Genomic DNA, 25,362 nt, shown 5'->3' with positions numbered 1-25,362 from the left:
GTAAAGGTAAACACCAAGTCTAAGGCATGTCCACGGCTATGAGTTGGGCCAAACTATTCAGGGACAGCCCCATGGAGGCCATGCTTTCCACAAAGTCCCGAGCGGTCCCTTGTAAGGTCGTGTCGGCATGGATGTTAAAATCCCCCAGGACAACCAAGCTAGGTGTCTCCAGGAGCATATCCCCCACGACCTGAAGCAGCTTGGGCAGGGAATCCTTGGTGCAGCGGGGAGGTTGGTACACCAATAGGAATCCTGTACTGCCCCTATTGCCCAACTTCCAGAACATGCACTCAGAGAACTTGGCCTTCCCAATAGGACGCCTGGTGCAGACTAATGACTTCCTAAAAATCACTGCAACCCCCCCCTCCCCGCCCACATGACCTGGGTTGCTGTGCGTAAGAGAAACCTGGTGGGCAAGCAGCAGCAAGGACAGGCCCATCTGATTCATCCAACCAGGTCTCTGTCACACATGCCAGGTCAAATCCTCTATCCACAATCAGGTCGTGGATGGCAGTGGTTTTATTCATCATTGACCTGGCATTGCACAGCAACACTTTCAGGTCATGTGGGTTTCCTTTGCTGATTCCAGTATCCTTCCAGTCAGGACCAGACCTGGAGGCAGGGATAGTCCTCAAACAACGACTAACCCTGCCTCCTCAGTAATGACATGGTCTGGTCTTGGCGTAACTCCTCCTCCTGCCCGTGATCACTGAGATCGGGTGTCCCAATGCATCCCCCCCTGTGGAACCTGCCCCAGCCATTCTATTGACTGATGCCCACTCCCCGGCAGCCCCGACCCTTCCCCTTAAAGGCAAAATACAAACTATATAATAACTTAACAGAATAATAAAAATAGAAGCAAAGCAAGAAACAATAGTGCTAAAATTAAACTACTTCCCACCCTGACTAAATACTTATCCAACCCCAAGCGGAAATAAAATAATAAAATTATAAAATATTATAAAAAACAACCACCATTTAAAGTGCAGCAAATTAAAAGCACTTAAAACATTTAAAACCATTTTGTCACTTGCTGCAGGGAGCTGCTCAGGCCTCTAAACTGGGGCGGTGAGTGCAGGCCCCGCCCCCTAGGCCCGATGGAGTTGGCAGGAAAGGGAGCGGCCCACCCGGCACTCGCCAGAGCAGCAGCAGCAGCAGCATGATGGGGTTGGAGATGCTCATTTATTCTTTCTGGCAGTTCCCTCGTTGCGAGAAGTGAGGTTACAGGGAACCAGGCAGAGGGCCTTCTTGGTGATGGCACCTGCCCTGTGGAACGTCCTCCCATCAGGTGTCAAGGAAATAAACAACTATCTGACTTCTAGAAGACATCTGAAGGCAGCCCTGTTTAGGGAAGTTTTTGATTTTTGGTGTTTTAAAATTTTGGCATCTCCACCCCCATCGTTCTGCCCAGACACTGAGGTCCAGTACCGAGGGCCTTCTGGCGGCTCCCTTGCTGCGAGAAGCCAAGTTACAGGGAACCAGGCAGAGGGCCTTCTCGGTAGTGGCGCCAGCCCTGTGGAACACCCACCCTTCAGATGTGAAGGAAATAAGTAGCTATCTTATCTTTAAAAGACATCTGAAGGCAGCCCTGTTTAGGGAAGTTTTTAATATTTAATGCTGTATTGTTTTTAACACGTGATTGGAAGCCGCCCAGAGTAGCTGGGGAAACTCAGCCAGATGGGCGGGATATATTATTATTATTATTATTATTATTATTATTATTATTATTATTATTTACTACATGGTTAAACACAAAATGCTATATGATGCTTTCATTCAGTATTGCCTTCAGAACTGATAGGCATAAAGGAAGAGATTAAGAAGCAGAAGAAACAGGTGCGGAAAGATTAAAAGGTCCCAACGAAAGAAGAATGGATAACTAAGATGACTGACTGCCTAAATGGCTAAACTTTCCCTGAAGATCAGGCACCAAGATGAGAAAAAATTCAATCAAGAATGGGAAAACTTTATAGACTATTTTAGGGAACACTGTAAAAACGTCAAAACATTGGCAGGTTTGAACTAAGAATAGAATTAGGAGGAGGAAAAGAAGTTGAAATTAATTGGAGAAATATAATTATATGCAAGGAGAATAAAGGGGGGGACGGAAACTAGGGGGGCCGGGGGGAAAGCCATTTATTGCAAATTTGGGAAAATGTTATTTTGAAAATTGAAAATAAAAAATATAGATATTTTTAAAATAGTTTAGAAAACTTTTTGGGGCGGCCGCGCAGCTGATCCAGCGGGGCTTTCCGGAGGCGGGATCAGCGCCTCTCCTCGCTCTTTGCCCGAAGAAGACTAGAGGCTCCTGCCGCTCGGCTCTGAAACGGTTAAGAGCAGCGGCGACGGAGCTGAGATTCCTAGAGCGGAGGAAAACGGCTGTCGGGAGAATAGGAGCTTCGCCGGGGAGGATGCCGAACATGGCGGCGGCTCTCCTTCCTCGCGGAGGCGCTTCAGGTGGGTCATATCATTATGTATTACAACGGGGGGGGGGGAGTGGGGGTGCTGCTGGAGGGAGTTGTGGGGAGGGATTAAAAAAACCCCTATTAGGCAAAGCGTTTCAATGTAAGTTTTTTTCTACGTCTCCTTTTTCTCGTCGTCAATTTGTCCAGATTTTCACGTTATTATCTTTAAAGACCTCTTGAAAATTGGTCAGCATTTTGGTGCAGATTTCTCCTAATGGACACGCTTTTGCAAAGGGTGTTTCCCCAAATATGTACACTTACCATAATTAATGCATTCTGTATATGATTCCGCTAAAATAATGCATTTATAGGGCTTTCCCCCTTTTTATGGGGGTAGGACATCTTTTCCCAATGGAGGGGCAGATCTTTCTCCTGCTCTCCTCCCTGCAGGCCAACCTGGGCAGGTGGGGGACCTTCCTTGGGCTCCCCATAGGGCTTGGGGTCAAGGCAAACCCTTCAGCATTGGGAAACCTTCTGCAGGGGCTTCCCCCTGGAACTTGCAATCATTCTTATCTGGCCTGATTTCATTATAATTTATTAAAATCGTATACTTCCCTATAACCACAGGCCTTAGGGCAGTTCGCAGGATAAAATTGCAATAACTTGCAATCAAAACATAAACAAAATCAACCCAATAACCCCCCGCAAACCACACACATTTTAAAACATTTGTGTTTCAATTAAATACAGCAGTTTCTGCAAGAGGAGTTCTGGGCAGAAGAAGTTAAAAAAAAAGGAGAAACAAGCAACTTCAAGTCCACATTAAAATTACAAGCGTGGCTGAGGCCTTACTTAGACAGGCTAATGCTATTACTATTACTACTACCCCTACCCCTGAGCACCCTCTCCCACCAGTGTCTTGCCTCGGTAATGGACTGGATGAAAGCCAACAAATTGAAGCTCAATCCAGATAAGAGTGAGGCTCAGTTAGTGGGTGGTTCCCTAGAGCAGATGGCTGGAAGGTCGCCTGCTCTTGATGGGGTTACACTTCCTCTGGAGGAGCAGGTTCCTAGCTTGGGGGTTCTCCTGGATCCTTTGCTGTTGCTCGAGGCTCAGATGGCCTGGAGTGCCTTTCATCAGCTTTGGCTGGTAGCCCAGCTACACCCCTATCTGGACAGGGATAGCCTATCTACCGTTGTCTATGCTCTGAGAACTTCAAGGTTAGATATAGATATGCGTTATACGTAGGGCTGCCTCTGAAGGCAGTTTGGAAACTTCAGCTAGTGCAGAATTCAGTGGCCAGGTTGCTACCAATTAGTTTCTGGGCTCAATTCAAGGTGCTGGTATTGACCTATAAAGCCTTAAATGGCTCAGGATCACAATACTTCAAGTACCACCTCAATACTGCTGCTTCTTTCCATATGAACCTAGCTGGATCCTGAGGTCCTCCTTCGTGGGCCTCCTCAAGTGGTCCAGAGGGTGGCAACACGAGAACAGGGTCTTCTCTGCAGTGGCTTCCTGTCTGTGGAATGCTCTCCCCAGGGAAGTTCACCTGGCGCCTTCATTATACACCTTTGTTGTTGTTTAGTTGTCTTAGTCGTGTCCGATTCTCCGTGACTCCGTGAATCAGAGCATGCCTTGGAAACTCATTTTCCTCTCAAAGCTTCTCCTGCTTTATGTCCATGGAGCTTTCATGGCGTAATACTGGAGTGGGTTGCCAGTTTCTTCTCCAGGTGGATCACATGTAGTCTAAACTCTCGGCTGACCTGTCTGTCTTAGGTGGCCCTGCAAGGCATAGGTCATAGCTGAGTTATTCAAGCCCCTTCACCACGACAAGGCAGTGATCCATGAAGGGGTATACATCTTTAGGTGACATGCAAACATGTTCCTTTTTAACCAGGCTTTTGCTTGATATGTTTGACATCCTATAGTTTTTTTCAAACGTGGCTCTTTTTTGGGGAGGTGTTATTGGGTTGGATTTTATTCTGATTATATATGATGTGAACTTTTCTGTGAACCATGCTGAGTCCTCCGGGTATAGGGCAGTATATAAACTCAATAAATAATAATACCATATCAATAAATAATAATCCCATATTAATGCTTTCATTATTTGTACCCCCACGGATCTGACTGGGTTGCCCCAGCCACTCTAGCTGCTTCTAACAAATATAAAAGCATAATAAAACATTTAAAACTTCCCTCTACATGGCTGCCTCCAGTTGTCTTCTAAAAGTTGTATAGTTGTTTGTTTCCTTGACATCTGATGGGAGGGCGTTCCACAGGGTGGGCACCACTACCAAGAAGGCCCTCCGCCTCGTTCCCTGTAACTTCACTACTCACAGTGAGGGAACTGCCACAAGACCCTAGGACCTGGATCTCTGTGTCCTGACTGAATGATTGGGGTGAAGATGGTCCTTTAGCATTTCATCAGTTTGCCTTTTTATTCCATCAGCAGATGTAGAAGGGATGCTGGCAGAAGGGGAACAATCAGAAGTGTCACCAAAAGAATCCAAAGAGCAACGGACGCTGAGGGTTCAAGATGGAGGCAGCAGGCGAGAGGGGAGACAAAAGCAGAAGCGGGAGGGTGACTCTTGTATGTCTCACGGTGGTGAAAACCAAATTCCCAGAGAGGAGAAAAAGCATGAATGCACCGTGTGTGGAAAGAGATTTGGTCGTCGCTCAGCTCTTACTTTACATCAAAGAGTACATACAGGAGAGAAACCATTTACATGTTCCGAGTGTGGAAAGAGCTTCAGTCAATGTGGCCAGCTTACTAGGCATCAAAGAACTCATACAGGGGAGAAACCATATACATGTTCTGAGTGTGGAAAGAGCTTTATTTGGAGTAGCAGCCTTATGTTGCATCAACGAACTCATACAGGGGAGAAACCGTATAAATGCTTGGAGTGTGGAAAGAGCTACAGTCAAAGTAGTTCCCTCACCTTGCATCTACGAACTCATACAGGGGAGAAACCGTATAAATGTTCAGAGTGTGGAAAGAGCTACAGTCACTGTGGTGCCCTTACCTTGCATCAAAGATCTCATACAGGGGAGAAACCGTATATATGTTCAGAGTGTGGAAAGAGTTTCAGTGAGAATGGTACCCTTACCTCGCATCAAAGATCTCATACAGGGGAAAAACCGTATACATGTTCAGAGTGTGGAAGGAGCTTCAGTCATGGTAGCGCACTTAAGTCGCATCAACGAACTCATACAGGGGAGAAACCGCATACGTGTTTGGAGTGTGGAATGAGCTTCGCTCGCAGCAATGGGCTTACTAGACATCAACAAACTCATTGAGGCAGCAAACCTTATAAATGCTCGGAATGTGGCAAGAGCTTCAGTCGCATCGACTACCTTTCCTCGCATGAAAGAGTTCATACAGGAGAGAAACGATATACATGTTTGGAGTGTGGAAAGACCTTCAGCCATAGTTCCAGCCTTACCTTGCATCAAAGATTGCACACAGGAGAGAAACCGTATAAATGTTTGGAGTGTGGCAAGAGCTTCTGTCGCGGTAGCCAACTCACGTTGCATCAAAGAACTCATACAGGAGAGAAACCGTATACATGTTCGGAGTGTGGAAGGAGCTTCAGGTGCAGTAGCTCCCTTAAGTCACATCAAAGAACTCATACAGGAGAGAAACCGTATACATGTTCGGAGTGTGGAAAAAGCTTCAGTCAGAGTAGTGCCCTTACTAGCCACCAAAGAACTCATACAGGGAGGAAATCATAGAAATGTTTGGTGTATGGAAAGAACTTCAGTGGCAGGGGCTCCCTTCCTAAACAATAAAGAACTCGTACAAGGGAAACATCTTAGAAAGGGTTGGCGTGTGGGAAGATCTTTAATCATATCAAATAACTCCTACAGAGAGTAAACCAGTGATCGTGTTCTGGTCCCTCCAGGACAGCCATTATTGGAGTGGAAGAACTTTCCGACAGTAAGAGCTGTTTTGACAATGGAACAGTCTCCCTCGGGAGGTGGCGGGCTCTCCTTCCTTGGAGGATTTTAAGCAGAGGTTGGATGGCCTTCTGCTATGGATGCTTTAGCCGAGATTAGTTCATTGCTGGGGGTTGGACTAGATGACCCTTGGGGTCCCTTATAACTACAGTTCTATGATTCTATATACAGCAGAACCATCATCTGCTAGACAGCCCTGTTTAGGGAAGCTTTTAATGTTTAATAGGTTATTGTATTTTAATATTCTTTTGTAAGCCGCCCAGAGTGGCTGGGGAAATCCCGCCAAGTCGGAGGGGTATAAATTAGTATTACTTGGGAGGAAGTTCCCTTCAGACAGGCTCCTCTTTGTTTTTCTAGCTCTGTGTGCTTCCTCACCCGCCCTCTCCAAATGGGTGAAAGCAGCAAGGAGAGGGAGCCAAGCTGCTCGCCCCTCTGCCATTAGGGAAATTGGGATAAGGAGAGAGGGAGTACTGACAAGGGAGAGCAGTGAGGTCCACTGATGCCATCTAGCCTTCTCCCCAACCACAAATTTATTATTATTATTATTATTATTTCTATTATTCATTTCTGTACTGCTTGATATATTTTTTAAAAATCTCAAAGCGGTTTACTGCATATTTAACATCAATAAAACAATCTAGAATCAAACATTTCTGAAGAATGTCAAATATAAAGTATACAGTCAAAGCAACATATTTAACAGGAAACTAAAATATTATCTTAAAATATTTCAAAATAAAACATTACAAAGGAGGCCGACTACAGAATACATATTTAACTCAAAGTTTACAAAAAAACAACAACTTGAACATTTCAAAAGAAAACATTGCTAAGTGAAGCCAACTATAAAATGCACATTGCAAACAGCATAATTTACAAGCCGGTTGACTGACTGAACCCAAAGAGTAGACGAAAGGGTTTTCCGTTTTGGAGGTGCTTCGCAGGACGAATTTCTCTATGGGCTTGCTTCGCAAGATGAAAATGTCTTGCGATTCCTGGGGGGGTTTTTTGGCTCCCCACCCCCTTTTTCTAAGCCACTAAGTTGCTAATAGCCTTTTAGCAGCTAATCCGCTAATCCCTTAAGCCTTTAATAGCTGCTAAACCGCTAATAGCGCTAATCCGCTAATGGGCTTGCTTCGCAAGACGAAAAAAACCGCTAGACGAAGAGACTCACGGAACGGATTCTTTTCGTCTTGCGAGGCACCACTGTATTGAATTTGCCGTGAGCTCACCATTGCTCACCATTAGTGGGACACGGGTGGCGCTGTGGGTAAAACCTCAGCGCCTAGGACTTGCCGATCGCATGGTCGGCAGTTCGAATCCCCGCGGCGGGGTGCGCTCCCGTCGTTCGGTCCCAGCGCCTGCCAACCTAGCAGTTCGAAAGCACCCCCGGGTGCAAGTAGATAAATAGGGACCACTTACTAGCGGGAAGGTAAACGGCGTTCCGTGTGCTGCGCTGGCTCGCCAGATGCAGCTTGTCACGCTGGCCACGGGACCCGGAAGTGTCTGCGGACAGCGCTGGCTCCCGGCCTCTTAAGTGACATGAGCACACAACCCTAGAGTCTGGCAAGACTGGCCCGTACGGGCAGGGGTACCTTTACCTTTACCTTACACCATTGCCATCTAGTGTCACATTTGTATAAAGCACTGAAAACACATTAAAACGTTATATTTGCAGCTGTACAGCTGAGCCCTGTGAGAACAGGAAACTTGACAAGGTGGGCCACATTGGAAAATGTTTATTGAATATATGGGGGGGATTGTGCACACTTGAAAACATTGGCAGCATTAAGGTAAATTCAACAGTGTATTTTTAAAAAGTTCTTTATACTTTTCAAATTTATACATTTAATTAGTTTTACAATCAATTTAACATTTCAAAATTTGATTTCCTTCTCCCTCTTTCTGTGCTACATTGGCTCCCAGTACGTTTCCGAGCACAATTCAAAGTGTTGGTGCTGACCTTTAAAGCCCTAAATGGCCTCGGTCCTGTATACCTGAAGGAGCGTCTCCACCCCCATCGTTCAACCCGGACACTGAGGTCCAGCTGCAAGGGCCTTCTGGCAGTTCCCTCCCTCAGGCAAATATAATATGTTTAAGCTGAAGAATGACAAAGGGAGAGTGTGGTAGATCACTGCCAGTTTTTGATATTGGATGGTAGATCTTAGGCTACTTGTGGTTGGACGTGCCTGATCTAGAAGATATAGATGATTTGATTAGAAAAATAATGGGGTTGATGGATGGAGTGGGAGGAAAGTTTATTTTGAAGAGTCTATCTCTCTGTTGCACCAGCTGCATTGTGTTTTGTTGATGAATAGCTATTATTTTTTAAAAAGAAGCAAGACCCCACCCCAGGTTAATTAGTTAAGTCCCCAAATGTTCTAGACTCCATTATGAAGCATCTCAACTTGATGGTTCCCAACCAAGGCCAGGGACACATCACAAGGGCAGCCACCACAGACCCACACTGACAACCACAGCTTCCAGTAACTCACACTATATTTGTCCTCTTGGGGGCTTCCCACTGGGGCACCTGATTGGCTACTGGGAGAAGAGGAATCTGGACTAGATGGGCCTCTGGATCTGCACTGCCTTGTCGTGAAGACCGTTTAAGATAAGAGGACCCCATTTTCTGTTCAACTCTTATGATGCCGTCTTGGTTTAGTGATTGTAACATCATGACTGGTCTATATCATTCAGCTGCATGTTCCTCTCTGGGGCTCTAAATGGAGTCTTGTTTTGAGTGTGACTTTTGGATGTGAATATATGAACTTGTCGGACTCCTTATTAATTGCTTTTCACCTAAGATAGGAATTAGTTGGGTCTTCAGAAAGTTAAACGAATAGTACAAAGAAGGTCATGAGCATTACTTCAAAAATGGGGAAGAGCGGCAGCTCAGGGGAACAGCGCCTGCTTTTTCCAGGTTCAACCCCCTCATCTCCACTGGGAAAGGTGCCGCTCTGAAATCCAGGAGAGCCACAGCCCCTCAGTGTAAGTAGACACTGCAGAGCAAGATGTCCCTGTATCTAAAGCACCAATGCAGCTCAATTACACACACACACACACACACACACACCAGTGCATGGCATCTCCAGGATTGACTTTCTGTTCCCACAGTTCAGGGAGGCTGGAGCTGAGAGATGTTGTGTTGTGTTTGAGAGGCCTGCTCCTTCCTGATTTGTTTTCCTGCTGCTTCAAGAAACCAGTCATTGTTAATTCAATAAAGTTCTCTGTCAAGGCTTCCTGCCCCTGGAGGGGACAAACGAACTGCCCACCCACTGCTCTGGTCCCCATGATGAAATCAGGCAGAGACACATTATCTCCACATTGCAGATCCTCATAGCAGTGGAAGTGTTGGTCCTCCAAGAAATCTGAATGTTGGGAGATCCAGGACAGATAAAGGCATTTTGTTGTGCAGCACATAATTGAGCTATGGAACTCACTGCCACTGGAGGCAGAGATGGCTACCAGCTTAAAATCATGGAACTGCAGAGTTAGAAGGGACCACAATTGTCACCTAGTCCAGATCTCTGCAACGCAGGAATCTTTTGCCCAACGTGGTGCTCAAGCCGGGGACCCTTAGATTAAGACTATTGTGCTCCACCCACCGAGCTGCAGAGAAGACAAGGGGACAAATTCATGGAGCACTAGGCTGTGAAGCACAATGGCTCTGCTTCCACAGTCCAGAGGCAGCAGGCTTCTAAATCTTCTCAGCTTCGCCTTTGAGCCGGTGCCAACGACTGGGCTCAACCTCTTCAGCCCTGACTGGGCCAGGTGAGCTGAGTGCTTTGGACTCACAACTTAGAGCTGTGAGCACCAAACTCAGTTCCAAAGTCAGCAGAGCCCTGCAGAGAATATATTACACGAACGACGGCTCTGAAGCATAACTTCTTTATTCTTTTACAGCTACTATAAACTAAAATAAACTACTAAAGGCTATCGGAGATGCTGGACTCTGATACTGGAATCTGGACTCTGTTACAGTTGCTTGAGCAGTCACCTTATCTGTATACAGAGAACACTCAAACTCCTTTTGAAGTCAGGCTGGAGCGGAAGAAGCAATGAGCAAATTCCGCCCCCTCCTTTCTGAAACATTGTCAGCAGATTCTTGCAATGGGAGGGGTGAAATATCCACAAATCTCAGGCGCTGGAAACTGCAAGGAGGGAGGGGAGGCTGCTTTTGCTCTCTGGTTCTGCTTGCAGGTTTTCCACGGGTGTCTGAATGGCCCCTCTTGGGCGCTGGACCAAATGGGCCACTGTTGTGTCCTTCCGTGGGGTGAGTAGAGGCTCACAGGGAAACTGCTCTGGTCAGACCTCACCTGGAGTACTGTGTCCAGTTCTGGGCACCACAGTTCAAGAAGGACACTGACAAACTGGAACGTGTCCAGAGCAGGGCAACCAAAATGGTCAAAGGCCTGGAAACGATGCTTTATGAGGAACGGCTAAGGGAGCTGGGCATGTTTAGCCTGGAGAAGAGGAGGTTAAGGGGTGATATGTTCAAATATATAAAAGGATGTCACATAGAGGAGGGAGAAAGGTTGTTTTCTGCTGCTCCAGAGAAGCGGACACGGAGCAATGGATCCAAACTACAAGAAAGAAGATTCCACCTAAACATTAGGAAGAACTTCTTGACAGTAAGAGCTGTTCGACAGTGGAATTTGCTGCCAAGGAGTGTGGTGGAATCTCCTTCTTTGGAGGTCTTGAAGCAGAGGCTTGACAACCATATGCCAGGAGTTCTCTGATGGTGTTTCCTGCTTGGCAGGGGGTTGGACTTGATGGCCCTTGTGGTCTCTTCCAACTCTATGATTCTATGATTCTATGAAACTTATGATGACACACAAACATCGTCATCATCACAGAGGACAGGGGTCGGCAACTTTTTTAAGCCACAGGCTGGCCCGCTGGCCCTCAGACCTTGTGGCAGGCCAGAGAAGCCGCACTCTACGCAGGGCGGGGAGAAGCCAGGAGGAGGGAGGAAGGAGGCAACGGCATGGTGTCTGAGAGGGAGGGGGGCAATGAAATGGTGCAGGGGGGGAAATGGCACAGCCCGAACGAACAGAATCCCCACACCGATCCACGGACAGTCTGTGGGCCGGATCTTGAAGGCAATTGGGCCTGATCCGAGCCCCGGGCCTTAGTTTGCCGACCCCTGGTATAGAGGATGGAGCAAGGGGAGGTGGCCCTCAGGCAGGTGGGGGGGGGGCAAAGGTGTATTTATTTTGACATGTGCCACCACCCCATGGGAAACGCAGGAAAAGGAGATCAGGCTGCACAGGTCAGTAGTCGGCGGCCCTGATAGTGGAGCTGGAGAAAGTCCTGCCAGATCTTTGTGGGGTCAATTCCACAGGCATTTGTTGTTCTAGCTCTTAGTATCCCAGGAGAGAAATCAGATGTAACTGGTGCTGAAAAGACGCTCCTTGGGGGAGCATCAACTCTAAACACATTAACTGGGCAGAAGCCCCACTCAATGCAATGCGGTTTATTTCTGGCAACGTGTGGAGATGGTGAGGCTGTATTTGCAGAGGGCATTTGAAGCTGACACCCTGTTCAATTTCTTTTTTATTTTCTTCCCATCTGAGATCTCCAGCTGTCCTGTCTGACATGGGGGAAGGGGTTCGTTTTTTAGTCCTCTATTAATCCAATTATGCATGCATTTTCACAGCTGCATAAGGTCTTGTGGGGAGAGGGAGGTTTTGTAGAATTGCAGAGTTGCGAGGGATCCTGAGGGTCATCTAGTCCCTCTGCCAAATCAGACATCTCAAAAGGAAAACAAGACTGAAGGTGAGGAAAAGATTATTTATTGGATCTGTTAGAAGTGTGACTGTCTCTTTAAGAAGAAGTAAGCTGCAGAGGGAATTCTGGGAAAAGGAAGGAAAATGAATCTTCTCAAAGGGCCCTTGAAAAACTGCCCAAGGTTCTCCTGGTGGGTAAATGTCATATCAGTCACTCTGGTCTGGAGAGAAACTCTTTATGGGCCTGAGAGGCAGATTTCGTCTCCTCAGGAGATACTTAAGTGGGTTTCATATCCCCACAGAAGAAAGAAAGGGAGGAGGGTCTCTCCAGAGAACGAGGCTCCTGAGAACGTGTAGAGTTCGGCTCCTGAGTCAGCGTCAGAAAAAGACACACGTCCACCTTTATAGTCCAGAGTCACGCGGATCCTCCTGGGCTCCTCACTCAGGGACAGGGGAGAGGAAACAGGGGAGGTGCAGGCCAAGTACTTCCCTCCCCACTTCCCCACAGCCCAGATCCCTCTCTCAGGGAATAAGGAGAAGAAGCCCTTTCTCTCCACAGACTTCCTGGTGACCCCCACAGCCCACAATTCCCCACTTCCCACATCGACGTCCCAGAAATGTCTGCCTGCTGTGAATCCCTCACGTCCCAACACACAACAGTAGCGTCTGAATCTCTCAGGATTATCAGGCAGGGCTTGAGGTTTGTCTCCCAACCTCAGGCTTTTCTGATCCTTGGACAGGATGAGCCTGGGATGGGCTGTGTCTGGATCCAGAGTGACATTTGCTGTTGGGGAGAAGATGAGGGAAAGAGAAGATTAGGCAGAGTCAGCAGAGAGAGAGAGATGGACATCCTGATAAATAAATAAAAAACACCCAAAAAAACCAAATTCCCTTTCAGATCAAGGGGATTTCTTTGCATCGCATGCAAGACTGAGACTCCTCCTTGCAGACTCTCATCAGAATAAATAACTTCCTTGTTGGTTTTTAACTCAGTTTCCTTCACTTTCTTATATTCAATGTGCATTCTGCCTGCCCTCCTCTCAACCCAGGCATTTTCTAAGGGGGAAAACCACCCAGGAAACCTTTTACTCAGCTCTTCTGTGCTATCTAAGGGGAAAGAGAGGAGAATTGGAGGAGGAGGCAGGAGAGGAGAGAAGCTGCTTTCCTCTGACAATCTCTGTGGGAATTGGCCTTTGGGGACCCCTGGGTTGGGCTGGGGGAGGAGGACCCCCAGTAATAATAGTAGTAGTAGTAGTAGTAGTAAATAATAATAATAATAATAATATCAACATTTGCATACTGCCCTTCATCTATAGGTCTCGGGTGGTCCACAGCATAAAAATACAACACAAAACCACATATAGTCTTCCCCTCACTTTCGCATGAGTTATGTTCTGGGCCCTCATGCACAAAAGTGAAAATCGCGTTAAGTGGGGAGCCTGTTTATTCCTGCTCTCCATCTCTCTCACCCACTTGGTCTCTCCTTCCTCCCCACCATCTTGGAAGTTTAGGCCTTGCCGCCAGGGAAGAGGAGGCAGGTGGCAGGCAATTTTACAAAGGACTGCTTATTCCAGGCTTCTCTTTGGGATTTAATATACAGTGGTGCCCCGCAAGACGAATGCCTCGCAAGACGGAAAACCCGCAAGACGAAAGGGTTTTCCGTTTTCAGAGGTGCTTCGCTAGACGAATTTCCCTATGGGCTTGCTTCGCAAGATGAAAATTGACAAAAAAAATTGAGTTTTTTTTCGCTCCCCAACCCCTTTTTCTGAAGCGCTAAGCTGCTAAAAGCCTTTTAGCAGCTAAACCGCTAATCCCTTAAGCCTTTAATAGGCGTTAATTGCCCTTAAACTGCCAATAGCACTAATAGCGCTAATCCGCTAATGGGCTTGCTTCGCAAGACGAAAAAACCGCAAGACGAAAAGACTCGCGGAACGGATTCTTTTCGTCTTGCGAGGCACCACTGTATACCATAAGACTAGTTCCCTGGGGGAAGGGGGGAATAACTCAAAAGGTTAACAGTTTGGGGCTGAGACAGTCATGATAGGCAAGTGTAGGGCTGCCCTATTTTGAAGAGCAAGAAAGATGACACATTGGCCAACTTTGACTTTTAACCATGGATCGTTATGATGACTCTCATTTTAAATACCCCTACTATATGTAGGCTATAGAAGCTGTGATATATTGCTAGTAGCAATGCTCTTAACTTCCAACAACAAAAGAATAATAATAATAATAATAATACATATTGCTCCCTCACTTGCCACATGAAAGTTTTTGGGCTCATGTTCACATCTTTGTGAACATAAGTGTACACAGAACAATTTATTAAACTGTTAAACATGTACATATGGACTCTCCTTAAGGGCAGAGGGATGTTAACTCTTGTCCTCCTGGACTCCTTCTCCAAGATCTTGTAGCTGAGCCAGAGTCCTTTTAGTTCAGCCACAAGAGAAAGGATTTTGCTAGATTAAGATTCTGTTGTGATTCTCTGCTGCAGACTAGCTAAGCAAGGTGCCTTAGATCTGAGTCTAATACACTAGAAAAAAATTCATGCGTTCATGTAAACCAAAAAAACAAACAAAAAAAACTTGGGACATTATGCCAAATTTTAAAAATCCGCCTGACAGAAATTTTAATCATGAAAATAGAAGTTGTGGCAGGAAAAAGAGGACATATGGCAACCAGGCCTGAAAAAGGTCACATGGAAAAGCAACCCAACTCTCTCTAGCCAGGAGTAAAGCTCTTCCCCCCTCCGCCTGATCCTTCTGGGAAGTTTCTCTCTTCCCCTTCAAGTCCACCTTCTCTGCCTTTGTGGCACAAACAGCAGGGCTAAAGTCAAGCGGTGGATGGTTCTCAACTGTACAGAAGAGACTCTTGATCCTTCATGAAACACTAGTCCCCCCCCCCTCCTGTGAACTGGGGTCTCATGTGAAACTTACCTCTGTGGAGATTTCTGAAAGCCTGGACATCTGAGGAAGCAAAAAGATAGGCTTAATGAGCTACACTGCAATAGCTCAAAGAAAATCTTTTTACAAAACTTCACCATAACGTAGCACCTGTTGTTTCTTTATATCAAGCAAAAGATGAAATCATAGAACAAAGAAATGCAAAGACAACAACTGAAGGCCTAAGGAATTAAAACAACTAACGTGTTTAGCTGTGATTCCTGCATTGCAGAAGACTGGACTAGAAGATCCTTGGGATCTTTCAAACTTTACTATTCCATGATTCCATGGGGGAATCAGAAGTGGTAAACCATACTAGAAAATGGCAGACTGCCATCATTCAAAATCCACAAATGAAATGGGGATCTGTACTGGAGGGCTGGAGGAAGGTTAACATCTGCGCCAAGTGAACTGGTGGGAAAAAGCTGTTGAAACCGGAATTTCCAAGCATGCTGACAAAGCAGATTGGAGAGGAAGAAGCTGCAGAGCTTTACCCTGTAATTCAAAGGGTCTCTTGCAATGGGGAGTCTTCCCTCATGGAATGGGGCTCATCTCATAAGAACTGTGGGAACTCTCAGGAGATGGGGATGGCTGAAGCATGAGAAATGGCCTTGGTTCTGCTGCTGGGAGACCAGCCTGGGCAGGAGGTGGAGGAGGGACTGGGTGCTTGCGGGTGCCCTTTTTAACACACTTCACGAGGGGGAAATCCAAGCAAATCTCAAGAACCATCAAAAGAACCTCTCCAGATTGTGTGGAGGGAAAACAAAATGCAAGTGAGGTTCCATATGAATCAGAACATTGTACTGATCGAGCAGGATTCTCCTTAAGGGCATTTTTAAGATATAGTAAGCCTCTGAGGCTTTCCCCCACAATCAAGCAGTATATAAATTTTAAGAAATAAAGCAAAATCTATAAAATTGAGGGGGAAACCAGGATACTAGTCTATAGGCAGGAGTGGAACTCAGACTGGTGTGCGGGTTCTTCGCAGGGACAAGCTCTGCCCCCAGTCCAAGCCTTCAAACCCCTCCCAGTTCATTCATGGGACATAGAAAGAACCCAAACACCTCTAGAGGACTGTTTCCCAGAGTGACGCCATTGAAGGGGGTCCCAAAGTCCACAGAACAGACGTTTCAACACCAATGAAATATCAGTCCCCATCCCTCCTGTAAAATTGTTCCTCCCCTGGAAATTTACCTTTCTGAATCTGTTTTCTGAATAACAGAGCATCTGAGGAAGCAAAAGGATATAAAGTGTAAGGGCAACGCTCTTCCACCTGAGATAAATCTCCATACAAAAGTAACATTTCATAATGTAGCATCTGTAAAAGTAAAGTATGGTGAAACCTCGGTTTTCGTTTGTCTCCGTTACCTTACGTTTCGGTTCCTGAACCGGGAAAAACCCGGAAGTGTTGCAAGCGCTGTGCCTCAGAAGTCGAATGTCCTTCCGGAGCAGATTACGTTCAACTTCCAAGGTTTGACTGTACAATTATTAAATAGTACAGTGGAACATTTTAACAAAGCACATCAAAGTGCAAGTCGATAAATAGGTACCGCTCCGGCAGGAAGGTAAACGCCGTTTCCGTGCGCTGTTCTGGTTCGCCACAAGCGGCTTAGTCCTGCTGGCCACATGACCAGGAAGCTGTACGCCGGCTCCCTGGGCCAGTAAAGCGAGATGAGCGCCACAACCCCAGAGTTGTCCACGACTGGACCTAATGGTCAGGGGTCCCTTTACCTTTACTTTAATCCAAGTTTATGCACCGACTACCGGTGCTGAAGAAAAAATATATATTCAGCATGAATCCTGATGATCTCTGAACTTTGTCGCAGAAATTGGGCTCTACATTGGAGGACTGGAGGGGAGGCAGAGCAATAGGAATCCTGCAAAAGGATAAAGAGGGGAGATGGAGGCAGCCTTACGATCTTCCCCAAGCAAAGTATGGGGCAAATTATTAAAACCAAAATTGTGAATCATAAAGAGAAGCAAAGGTTGATGAGGAAGGCTTGGCTGAGCTCTCAGGCAAAAAGAAGCCCTTCCTCACAAACCTTCTAGAAAACATTCAGATTGTTAAGAAGCAGAATTCTGCCCTTTGGGGCTCATGTGCTCTTGCTTCCTCCTCAGTGGGGGAACTCTCAGGAGATCTTGAAGGCTGAAGCCCTAGATATGGCAGCTGCAGGGGGATGCCAGAGGAGGAGACGGCTCAGGCCTTGGCTCCATGGCTGAGAAACAAGCCTGAGCAGGAGGCAGAGGGGGAACTGGGGGCTTCTTAATGCCCTTTGACTCCACTCAGAGGAGGAGAACCTCCAAAAGGACAAACTCAGATTGTGCAGACGGGAAACCAAAAGGAAAAGGAGGTTCTGTAGAATTGTAAAAGATGCAGATGGGAGGAAAACACCCCAACTTTCCTCTACACTCTGGTTCAGGCTTTCTTTACAGGATCCAGCGTCACAATATACATGGGCCATTCTGGGGGACAGGAAATGAAGGCTGGAGCACCAAGAAGGAAGGTATCCTGGGGTTATTCAATTCCATGCAGTAAGAGCCTGGCATGTTCAGTTCTGAAGAAGTAACAGAATTTCCAGTGTGAAATCCTGACAGCCAGTTTCCATTACCCTTCAATTGTTTCACTGCATCCTCCACAAGGTGATTTAGATCACAGGATTCCAAGATCCTGTTCCTCAGCTCTGGAGGGAAAGTCATCGGCTTCTCTGGACTCTCTCTTTTCTCATACCTGGTGAAAAGAAAAACAATCTCAGCCCATTCAAATCCGCAATTTCTGTTAAAGGAAAAGAAAGGAAGTGAGAGGAGGAAGCTGGAAGAAGCCTAGAGGGACAGGCAGGCGCCGAGGGGGGAGTTTCTTCCTCACTACGGACTCCTCAGCCAGACCCCCAAGGGCCAAAACAGCAACCCCAGGCCTCCGGGTCTCCCCACTGGTGTCAATTCAAAGAAGCAGCAGAATCATATGGTATCAAGGGGCAGGAATTGTCTGAGGGTGGTGACAGCACAGCACACCTTTCCTTTCCCTAGATGTCCCCAGAGAAGGGGTGAGGAAGAAAAAGAAATGCACTTTTGTTGGGAAACAAGAAATGTTCCTTAAAACCTCTACTCTGCACCTGAGTGATACCTTAAATATAAATACTGCAGCTGGAATATGGTCAAGAAAATAGCCAATTCCTGCTCCTTGGTCAATAATCGCACCCCCCAGGGGCTCTATGGGGCAGGAGTTTGCTTGGGACAGGGTGGGGTGGCCGGCAGAGTGTTTGCTGCAGAGTGACTGAACTGGTCGGTCTAGAAGGAAACAACTAAGGCAGACACGTCCAACTCCCAAGAGACTGCGATCTACTCACAGTATAAAAAGACCAACTGTGCTCTACCCATTGTCAAGTTCCAAAGAGGGGGTCCTGTTTTACCTGTGAGATGCCTCAGGGAGTGAGTCCTACGGTCTCCCCCCTGCAGCCCCTGGAGGGCCATGTCTGAGGTTCTTGCATCCCGGCCTCATGGAGGGATGCTAATGGAAATGAGCCAGATCCACTTACCTCCGCAAGGTGCTTCTCACATCCTAGAGGGGAAAAGAGAAGGGAATTCACTGCACACCACAGGCCACACTAGGAAGACCCCCTCAGACCCTGCCCCTCGGATGTCAGTCTGCCTGGCACAAGGCAAGCTTGTGGGCAGGGATGGCGGAATCAGCCAGTTTGGGTTTCTCACAGCTTTTATTTTTCCAGTCTGAAATTATGAATTTTTCCGATACCAAGTTCTCCACATTTTCACATCTGTTTGAAATTATTGTTGAAAATCCTTATGAAAATCCACCAGTACTTAAGGGAATCTCATGTTTATGGATTCAGTAGAAGATTCCAACCCATCTCATGTCTTAGATTATAATTTATTAACTTTAATCCAGTTTGCGTTGTGCAATTCAGACGTAAGTAAGCCTACAGGATATTCCTACCAGGGAACTGTCCCAAATTGTCTTCTACAGAAGTCCCCAAATTTTAAATTCTACTTTCCAACTGGAAATAAGAAAAGCACCTGCAGCATAAAATGCCTCCAAAGGGCTAATAAAATAGTCTCGGACCTGTATACTGAGGAGATTTCACCCCTCCCATAACCAAGAATCTCCTGAGGAGTCTGCTGATTCTGCAGAGGAGGAGGAGGCGTGTTCTGCTCTCTACTTATTCTGCTCCAGCACCACATCAAAGAGTCGGTCAGTCAGTCAGTGTTTCAGAGAGAGAGAGTGTTAGTTAGAGATCGTGTGTATAGATAAGGTTGCTGCTAAGAGCAGCTGCAGGCACTCAGTGCGGTTTAGCATTCATTTATGCTTAGACCTCATTTAGCTCTGTATATAGTTGTATTATAGTTATAGAATAAAGAAGATATTCTACAGAGCTGCTCTCCGAGTTGTTTATATACTCTGCTAGACTCTGCTGTACTCTGCTGTGCGATGACTGTCTACTTGTGGAAGTGAATCCGGTGCTCACAACTCTAAGCTGTGAGTCCACAGCACTTTGACCTGTTCCTGTGCTGAAGGTGGTCTCTGGAAGTGCTACCCAGCTCGCCTAGCCCAGTCGGGGCTGAAGTGGATGAGTCCAGTTAGTGGCACTGGCTCAAGGGCGATGCTGACATATACCTGAAGGAGCGTCTCCACCCCCATCGTTCTGCCTGGACACTGAGGTCCAGCTCCGAGGGCCTTCTGGCGGTTCCCTCCTTGCAAGAAGCGAGGTTAGAGGGAACCAAGCAGAGGGCCTTCTTGGTAGTGGTGCCCACCCTGTGGAACGCTCTCCCAGCAGATGTCAAGGCAATAAACAACTATTTTGCTTTTAAAAGTAAACTGAAGGTGGCCCTGTTTAGGGAAGTTTTTAATGTCTGATGCTGTATTGTTTTTAATATTTGGTTGGAAACCGCTCAGAGTGGCTGGGGAAACTCAGCCAGATGGGCAGGATAAAAATTTATTATTATTATTATTATTATTATTATTATTATTATTATTATTATTTAGCTGAGTGTTTCTTTGGGCTCCTCCACACTTCTGCTTTTCCTTTGCCCAGAAAACACGGGTCCAAGTGGTTTTCCCTTTGCCCTGCCACTTTCCCTCAGGAAAAACCTGCTCCTTGGTGCAACATTGAAGCAAATGTCAATCTGGAGAAAACCTGGCTGAGGTTTGCTCTCATTCAGCAGTAAAGAGCCAGTTTTCCTTGAGGAAAGGGGTGGGACAAGCAGCAGTCTGGATGAGTCCCCCTGTCTTGCTCTTTCGTCACTGTGACTGAGCACCATTTTGGGCTGATCTGGATCCACTGTGAAGGCCATCAACCCAGAAGTTTTGGAGGGAATGGGAAGAGAAGCTTGGTCAAGAGACTGGCTCATGTCAGAAGCAGGCCTGAACTCATCCTTGCTGAAGCCCAGCCCAGGGCAGGAAGGCAGCATTGCCAAGAAGGAAGGCATTTGGAGACAAATCATCAGCAAAGAGCTGAAAACCATCTCCTGTTCCATCAAGAACACAGAAGAATCTCTAGTCTGCATTCAGGTGAGTTAAGCATCCCAGGTGTCTTGGGACTTCCTGTCCATTACAAACCTGACTAGAGGCTCCATCATCTGAGCCCCTGCACTGCTTGAATACATGAAAGAGACATATAAAGGATTGGAGGCAGCCTTTTCCTGGAGCCTTGGGCTGTTCTTGCCACCGTCTTACCTGTAGGAGTTCACTTGCTGGCTGCTGACGCTTCTCCTCCACCTCCTGGATGATCCTCTCAAGAGAGGAGAGATTCCTGGAGAGTCTGGCCAGCTGCTCATCCCTTCTCCCTGCAATCTCCTTCTCCACCTCTTCCACGTGAGTCAGCAGACGTTTTTCTTGTTCTTCCAGGAACCGGCGCAGTTCTCTGAACTTCTCCACAATCTTCAGCCTCTCTGTTTCTGTCAATTTCTGCAAGGAAAGAGGAGGTCTGAGTGTGTTTGGTGCTTAGCCTCGAAACAGCAGAAAGAACATTATGAGAATTCCACAGGAAGGACGCTTCTGATTTTTCATAGACATGAAACCTCTAGTGGCTAAAGAAGTAAACATTTATTTTGAGGGGAGGCCCTCTCCATTGATATTTCTGTTGACGTCTATTTTGCAGATAGGTAAAGTTAAAGGGACCCCTGACCATTAGGTCCAGTTGTGCCCGACTCTGGGGTTGCAGCGCTCATCTCGCTTTACTGGCCAAGGGAGCCAACATACAGCTTCCGGGTCATGTGGCCAGTATGACTAAGCTGCTTCTGGCGAACGAGAGCAGCGCACAGAAACGCCGTTTACCTTCCTGCCGGAGTGGTACCTATTGATCTACTTGCACTTTGACGTGCTTTCAAACTGCTAGGTTGGCAGGAGCAGGGACCGAGCAACGGGAGCTCACCCCGTCGCGGGGATTCAAACCGCTGACCTTTTGATCGGCAAGCCCTAGGCTCTGAGGTTTAACCCACAGCGCCACCCGCGTCCCATTTTGCAGATGGATACTGCGTAAAGCAAGGAGCTTTTTTCCTAGTCATGGATGTTCCCTGCATGTTTTGGGGCATGGCATGACCAGAGTTCAGAGTTGTTCAGAGAACATCCAGGGACATAAAACCCCTCAGTTTAGACTGGGGCAATTTAGGTGTAGGAAGGAACAGAAACAGAGGAGGACAAAGTGCAGAGTTCATCCCCAGAGCTCCCCTGTTTTCTTTGAAGGTTCAAAATGGCCTGAGTTTACTTAAAGTGAACAAGAGCGCACATTTAGAACGGCAATTCTTTAGTAGAATTTATGGTAAATCAGGATTTGGTTTGAATTGCTTCCACCCTTTCAGCTCACAAGTCCTCAGGCTTCTTCTTGACTGCTATTCACATAATAAATGACAAGGGGAAATGAACTCTATTTAGCTGCATTCAAAGGTGAACTTACCTAATTCGCTCTTGCTGAAAAAATATGGAGACCAAAACAGAACAAACTTTTGAAATTCACACCTCTGATATTTTCAAGCTTGACCCAGCCAGGTAATATTCACAAAAATGTATTTATGAGGGTAAAGTACAGATCAAAATATTTATAAAAGTAGGTAGCTACCCTAACATCTGATACATTTTCAGAACAATAAATTAATAAACAGACTGATATGAAAAATGAGAAATGAGGAGAAGCTGAAATGGGCAGATTTCCCCATCACTTCTCAGTCCTGATTCAATTCTTCTTCTTCTTCTTCTTCTTCTTCTTCTTCTTCTTCTTCTTCTTCTTCTTCTATTGAATTTATACACTGCCCTATACCTGGAGGTCTCAAGTGCTTGTTCCCTGTCTAGTAACAATAGAGACACTTACAAGGAGGTCTTTGCTTTCCTTGTCCAGATCTGCTTGATAGGCCAGAATTTCCTCTCTCTCTTTCCTCAGAATCTCCAGGCGGCACCAGATCTCTCCCTAAAGAGAAAAGGAAAACTCAGCTTTGATTGAGACACACAGAGAAATTAAAATCACAATGGCTTCTTGCGCCCAGTGGCCTTGCTAGAATAGCAAAGTAGTTTCCTGGCGGAAATAAAAGTACAGAGGTTTTCAGCCTTTTTGGGTCCACGGCTCCATGGGTCAACTACCTTCTATCTTCAGCACCCCTGTGGGGCTCAGGATCCCAGTTAGGTCCCCCCTTGCCTGCAGAGCTGGCAGCCCCTCACCTTTTCTCAAACACCCTCCCTTGTGGAGCGATCTCTCAGCCTCCTCTCCTCTCCTTGGGAGTCCCAGCCTGACTTCTCACCTTGAGGTCTCAGGGAGAAGTGGGAAGAGGAGGAGGAAGGGCTAAGGCAGGATCCAACCTGGGATGTATCAGTCTAGCATCAAAGAGATAGTGAGGTCAGCCCAAGAGGCGAGAGATGCAGAGATTGACCAGAGCTTCTCAAAACTTCACCCATTCCAAACCCCTCTTTCGGGTCAGATGGCAATTCAGGTTTTCTGCTATTTGTCAGTTATTTTCTCTGCAGTAGCCAGAGCCCACGTGTGCTTGGGCCACCAGGGGAGATTTAAGTGCTGCAGCTTCTTCCATTTCTGGGCCAAAGAAGTTCTTGCTGCGACCAGAATCCACCTAAGTAGCTCCTTCGGTCAGAAGATTGCTGTCTGGTCATCCTGACAATTCAAAGGGACCAGCTTTTTTCCACTATTATTACTATTTTGTGGCATTAGTAGCACTGCATGGCACAGGAGCATTTTTGCACCACTGTAGTAAAATAAGTGATTTTTTAAAAAAGGGATTAAAAGGCACTATATATAGTATATAATTTCACAGGTCCAATTCCGAGTTGCCATGAAAAAGTCATCTTGCCCCCTTGTCCTTGCAGATGCTACTCTGAACCACGGAGTCCTTTCAGTGGCGTAGCGTGGGTTGTCAGCACCCGGGGCAAGGCAAGTAATTTGCGCCCCCTAACCCGTGGATTTGCGCCCCCTAACCCGAAACCCAAGACGTTGCGCCCGGTGCGGCCGGCCCCCCCTGCACCCCCCACGCTACGCCACTGAGTCCTTTGCCATTTGGGGTGGGAGGAGATACTCAGCCCCCCCAAAACCTCATTGCACAGGCTCCATAGCACCCCCAGAATAAGCCACCAGTAGGTCCTTCCACTCCCCACTCCCAAATCTGCTTCCAACAGATACTTGGGGGTGGGATCCTGCAAAATCTGGTCAATTCCTGGCTAACAGTTCCCCGCCCGCCCCCCGCCCCCAGCTGATCCTTTGCTGCTCTCTGTTTTGCAGGGCATTGAGGAGGCATCCTGGCAACCAAAGGAGACTTGTACTTAGTTGTCTATGTGCCATTTACATTTGTACTGTTCTAACTATGTACAAAGCAACCTTTCTGGGGGATGTGGACGAGGTTAACCCTTTCTCTCCCTGCCAAGGTCCCAGTTCAAATCTTTGAAGCTGCTGTGAGTATTTCAAGATCCCCTTGTCCCCCTGGCAGAGAGAAAGACTTCAGCTCCCCCCTCCACCCCCCCCAGGAGCCCTCAGGCGTCCCCTGGGCTGCTTCCAAGGTGATAAACAACGACCAATCAATGCCATGTCTACTTTGGACTTCAGAACTGAAAAGAAAACCTCCCAAGAAGAATCCACAGCTATTTATCCCCCCCCCCCCCCAGATCCAGGGATCTCCTACCTTGTACTCCTGGAAAGCCTCTTCCAGAGGAATCACCTTGTGATTTTCATGTTCCTTCGACTTGTCGCACACCACGCAGATGGGGGCTTCGTGGACTTTGCAGAAGAGCTTCAGGGGCTCCTGGTGCTTCTCACAGACTCCTCCTTTCCCTCCTTCCTCCTTTCCCTCTTGAAGGCTGAGATTCTTGGCTATTTCCACCATATTAGCCAGTTGTCGGTTGGGGATGAGGCTCCTTCTCGGGACTCTTCCTCTGCACTGGGGGCAGGAAGCCTCTGCCTCCGATTCCCCCCAGAACAGGACCAAGCAGGATCGGCAGAAGTTGTGCCCACACTCTGGGATGGTCACTGGATCCTTGAAGTAATCCAGGCAGATGGAGCAAGTGGCTTCATCACGGAGATGCTGGATGTGACCCCCCGCAGCAGCCATGGCTCCCTCGCGCTGAAGACCGAGTTAAGTTTCACTTCTTCACTTTTCAGCCACTGGGAGTTTCCCTTCCTGAAAATGACTCAGTGATCATGTGATCTTCATTTTTTTTAAAAAAAAAACATGCCTCCAGGTCTTTGCAATTGCTGAATGTTTTCTCAAGTAGCAGCGAATGCTTTTGGATTGCTTCCCATGCAAACACACACGTATCTAGTAAGTTTCATACTGCAACATTTTTCATTCATAGGCTTCCTTGTTATTTTTGAATTGGAGAAAATCTGCCTCTGCCCTAAATGGACAGGAGTTCTGATTTAGCAAGCGGGACTTGATTCCGTGAAGAGAACTCCTAAAAATCTGGTTGCTAGTTCTAACTTTATCCCTTTTTAGCATGCTGGCAAAGGACTTCAGATTGGAACAGATACGCTGATCAAACACCAAAAGACCCACGCGGAGGAGAAATGTAATGAATGCGCCGAGTGCGGAAAAAGCTTCATTCAGGAGGCATTAATCGGGCACCAGGTAATTCATTTAGGGAATATGTCCAGCTAATATTCTTGAAAAGTGCCACATTCCACAGAAAGAAAGAGGGAGAAATATTGGTTACAACCTGATTTGCAGTGGAGAACACACACCATATCTGTGTCACAAGACATAGGCAGATGGCCAGTTGTTGTTGTTAATTCAAGAAAGTTCTCTGTTGAGGCTTCCTGCCCCAGGAGGGGACAAACAAAACTGCCCACCCCCTGCTTTGGTCCCCACAATGGAGGCAGG

General features: G+C 46.9%; 2 protein-coding genes across 3 annotated transcripts; one reads left to right on the top strand and one right to left on the bottom strand.

Moving 5' to 3' along the window:
* The first annotated feature begins 2,383 nt into the window (after positions 1–2,383).
* Positions 2,384–6,233, top strand: LOC310670818 (uncharacterized protein). Of its 2 annotated transcripts, none has more exons than XM_083426589.1 (2): positions 2,384–2,457; positions 4,861–6,233. In XM_083426589.1, exons 1-2 carry the CDS (start codon positions 2,412–2,414, stop codon positions 5,706–5,708), a joined length of 894 nt encoding a protein of 297 aa, XP_083282715.1. In that variant the 5' UTR covers positions 2,384–2,411; the 3' UTR covers positions 5,709–6,233. The 2 variants fall into 2 exon arrangements, with proteins under 2 accessions (XP_083282715.1, XP_083282716.1); XM_083426590.1 differs by having other exon boundaries at positions 2,398–2,457; positions 4,864–6,233.
* Positions 6,234–12,150: 5,917 nt separating this feature from the next.
* Positions 12,151–24,633, bottom strand: LOC310670994 (zinc finger protein RFP-like). Its single transcript, XM_083426892.1, has 8 exons — positions 24,169–24,633; positions 22,362–22,457; positions 20,732–20,962; positions 18,579–18,601; positions 17,655–17,773; positions 16,240–16,272; positions 15,040–15,069; positions 12,151–12,884 (listed from the first exon to the last, which is right to left on the bottom strand). Exons 1-8 carry the CDS (start codon positions 24,592–24,594, stop codon positions 12,367–12,369), a joined length of 1,476 nt encoding a protein of 491 aa, XP_083283018.1. The 5' UTR covers positions 24,595–24,633; the 3' UTR covers positions 12,151–12,366.
* Between the last annotated feature and the right edge of the window lie 729 nt (positions 24,634–25,362).

The sequence above is a fragment of the Podarcis tiliguerta genome (genome assembly GCF_965153285.1).
Source record: "Podarcis tiliguerta genome assembly, chromosome: 2".
Classification (NCBI taxonomy): Eukaryota; Metazoa; Chordata; class Lepidosauria; order Squamata; family Lacertidae; genus Podarcis; species Podarcis tiliguerta.
Note: the sequence above shows the minus strand (reverse complement) of the source record. Positions and strands in the feature narration are given on the sequence as shown.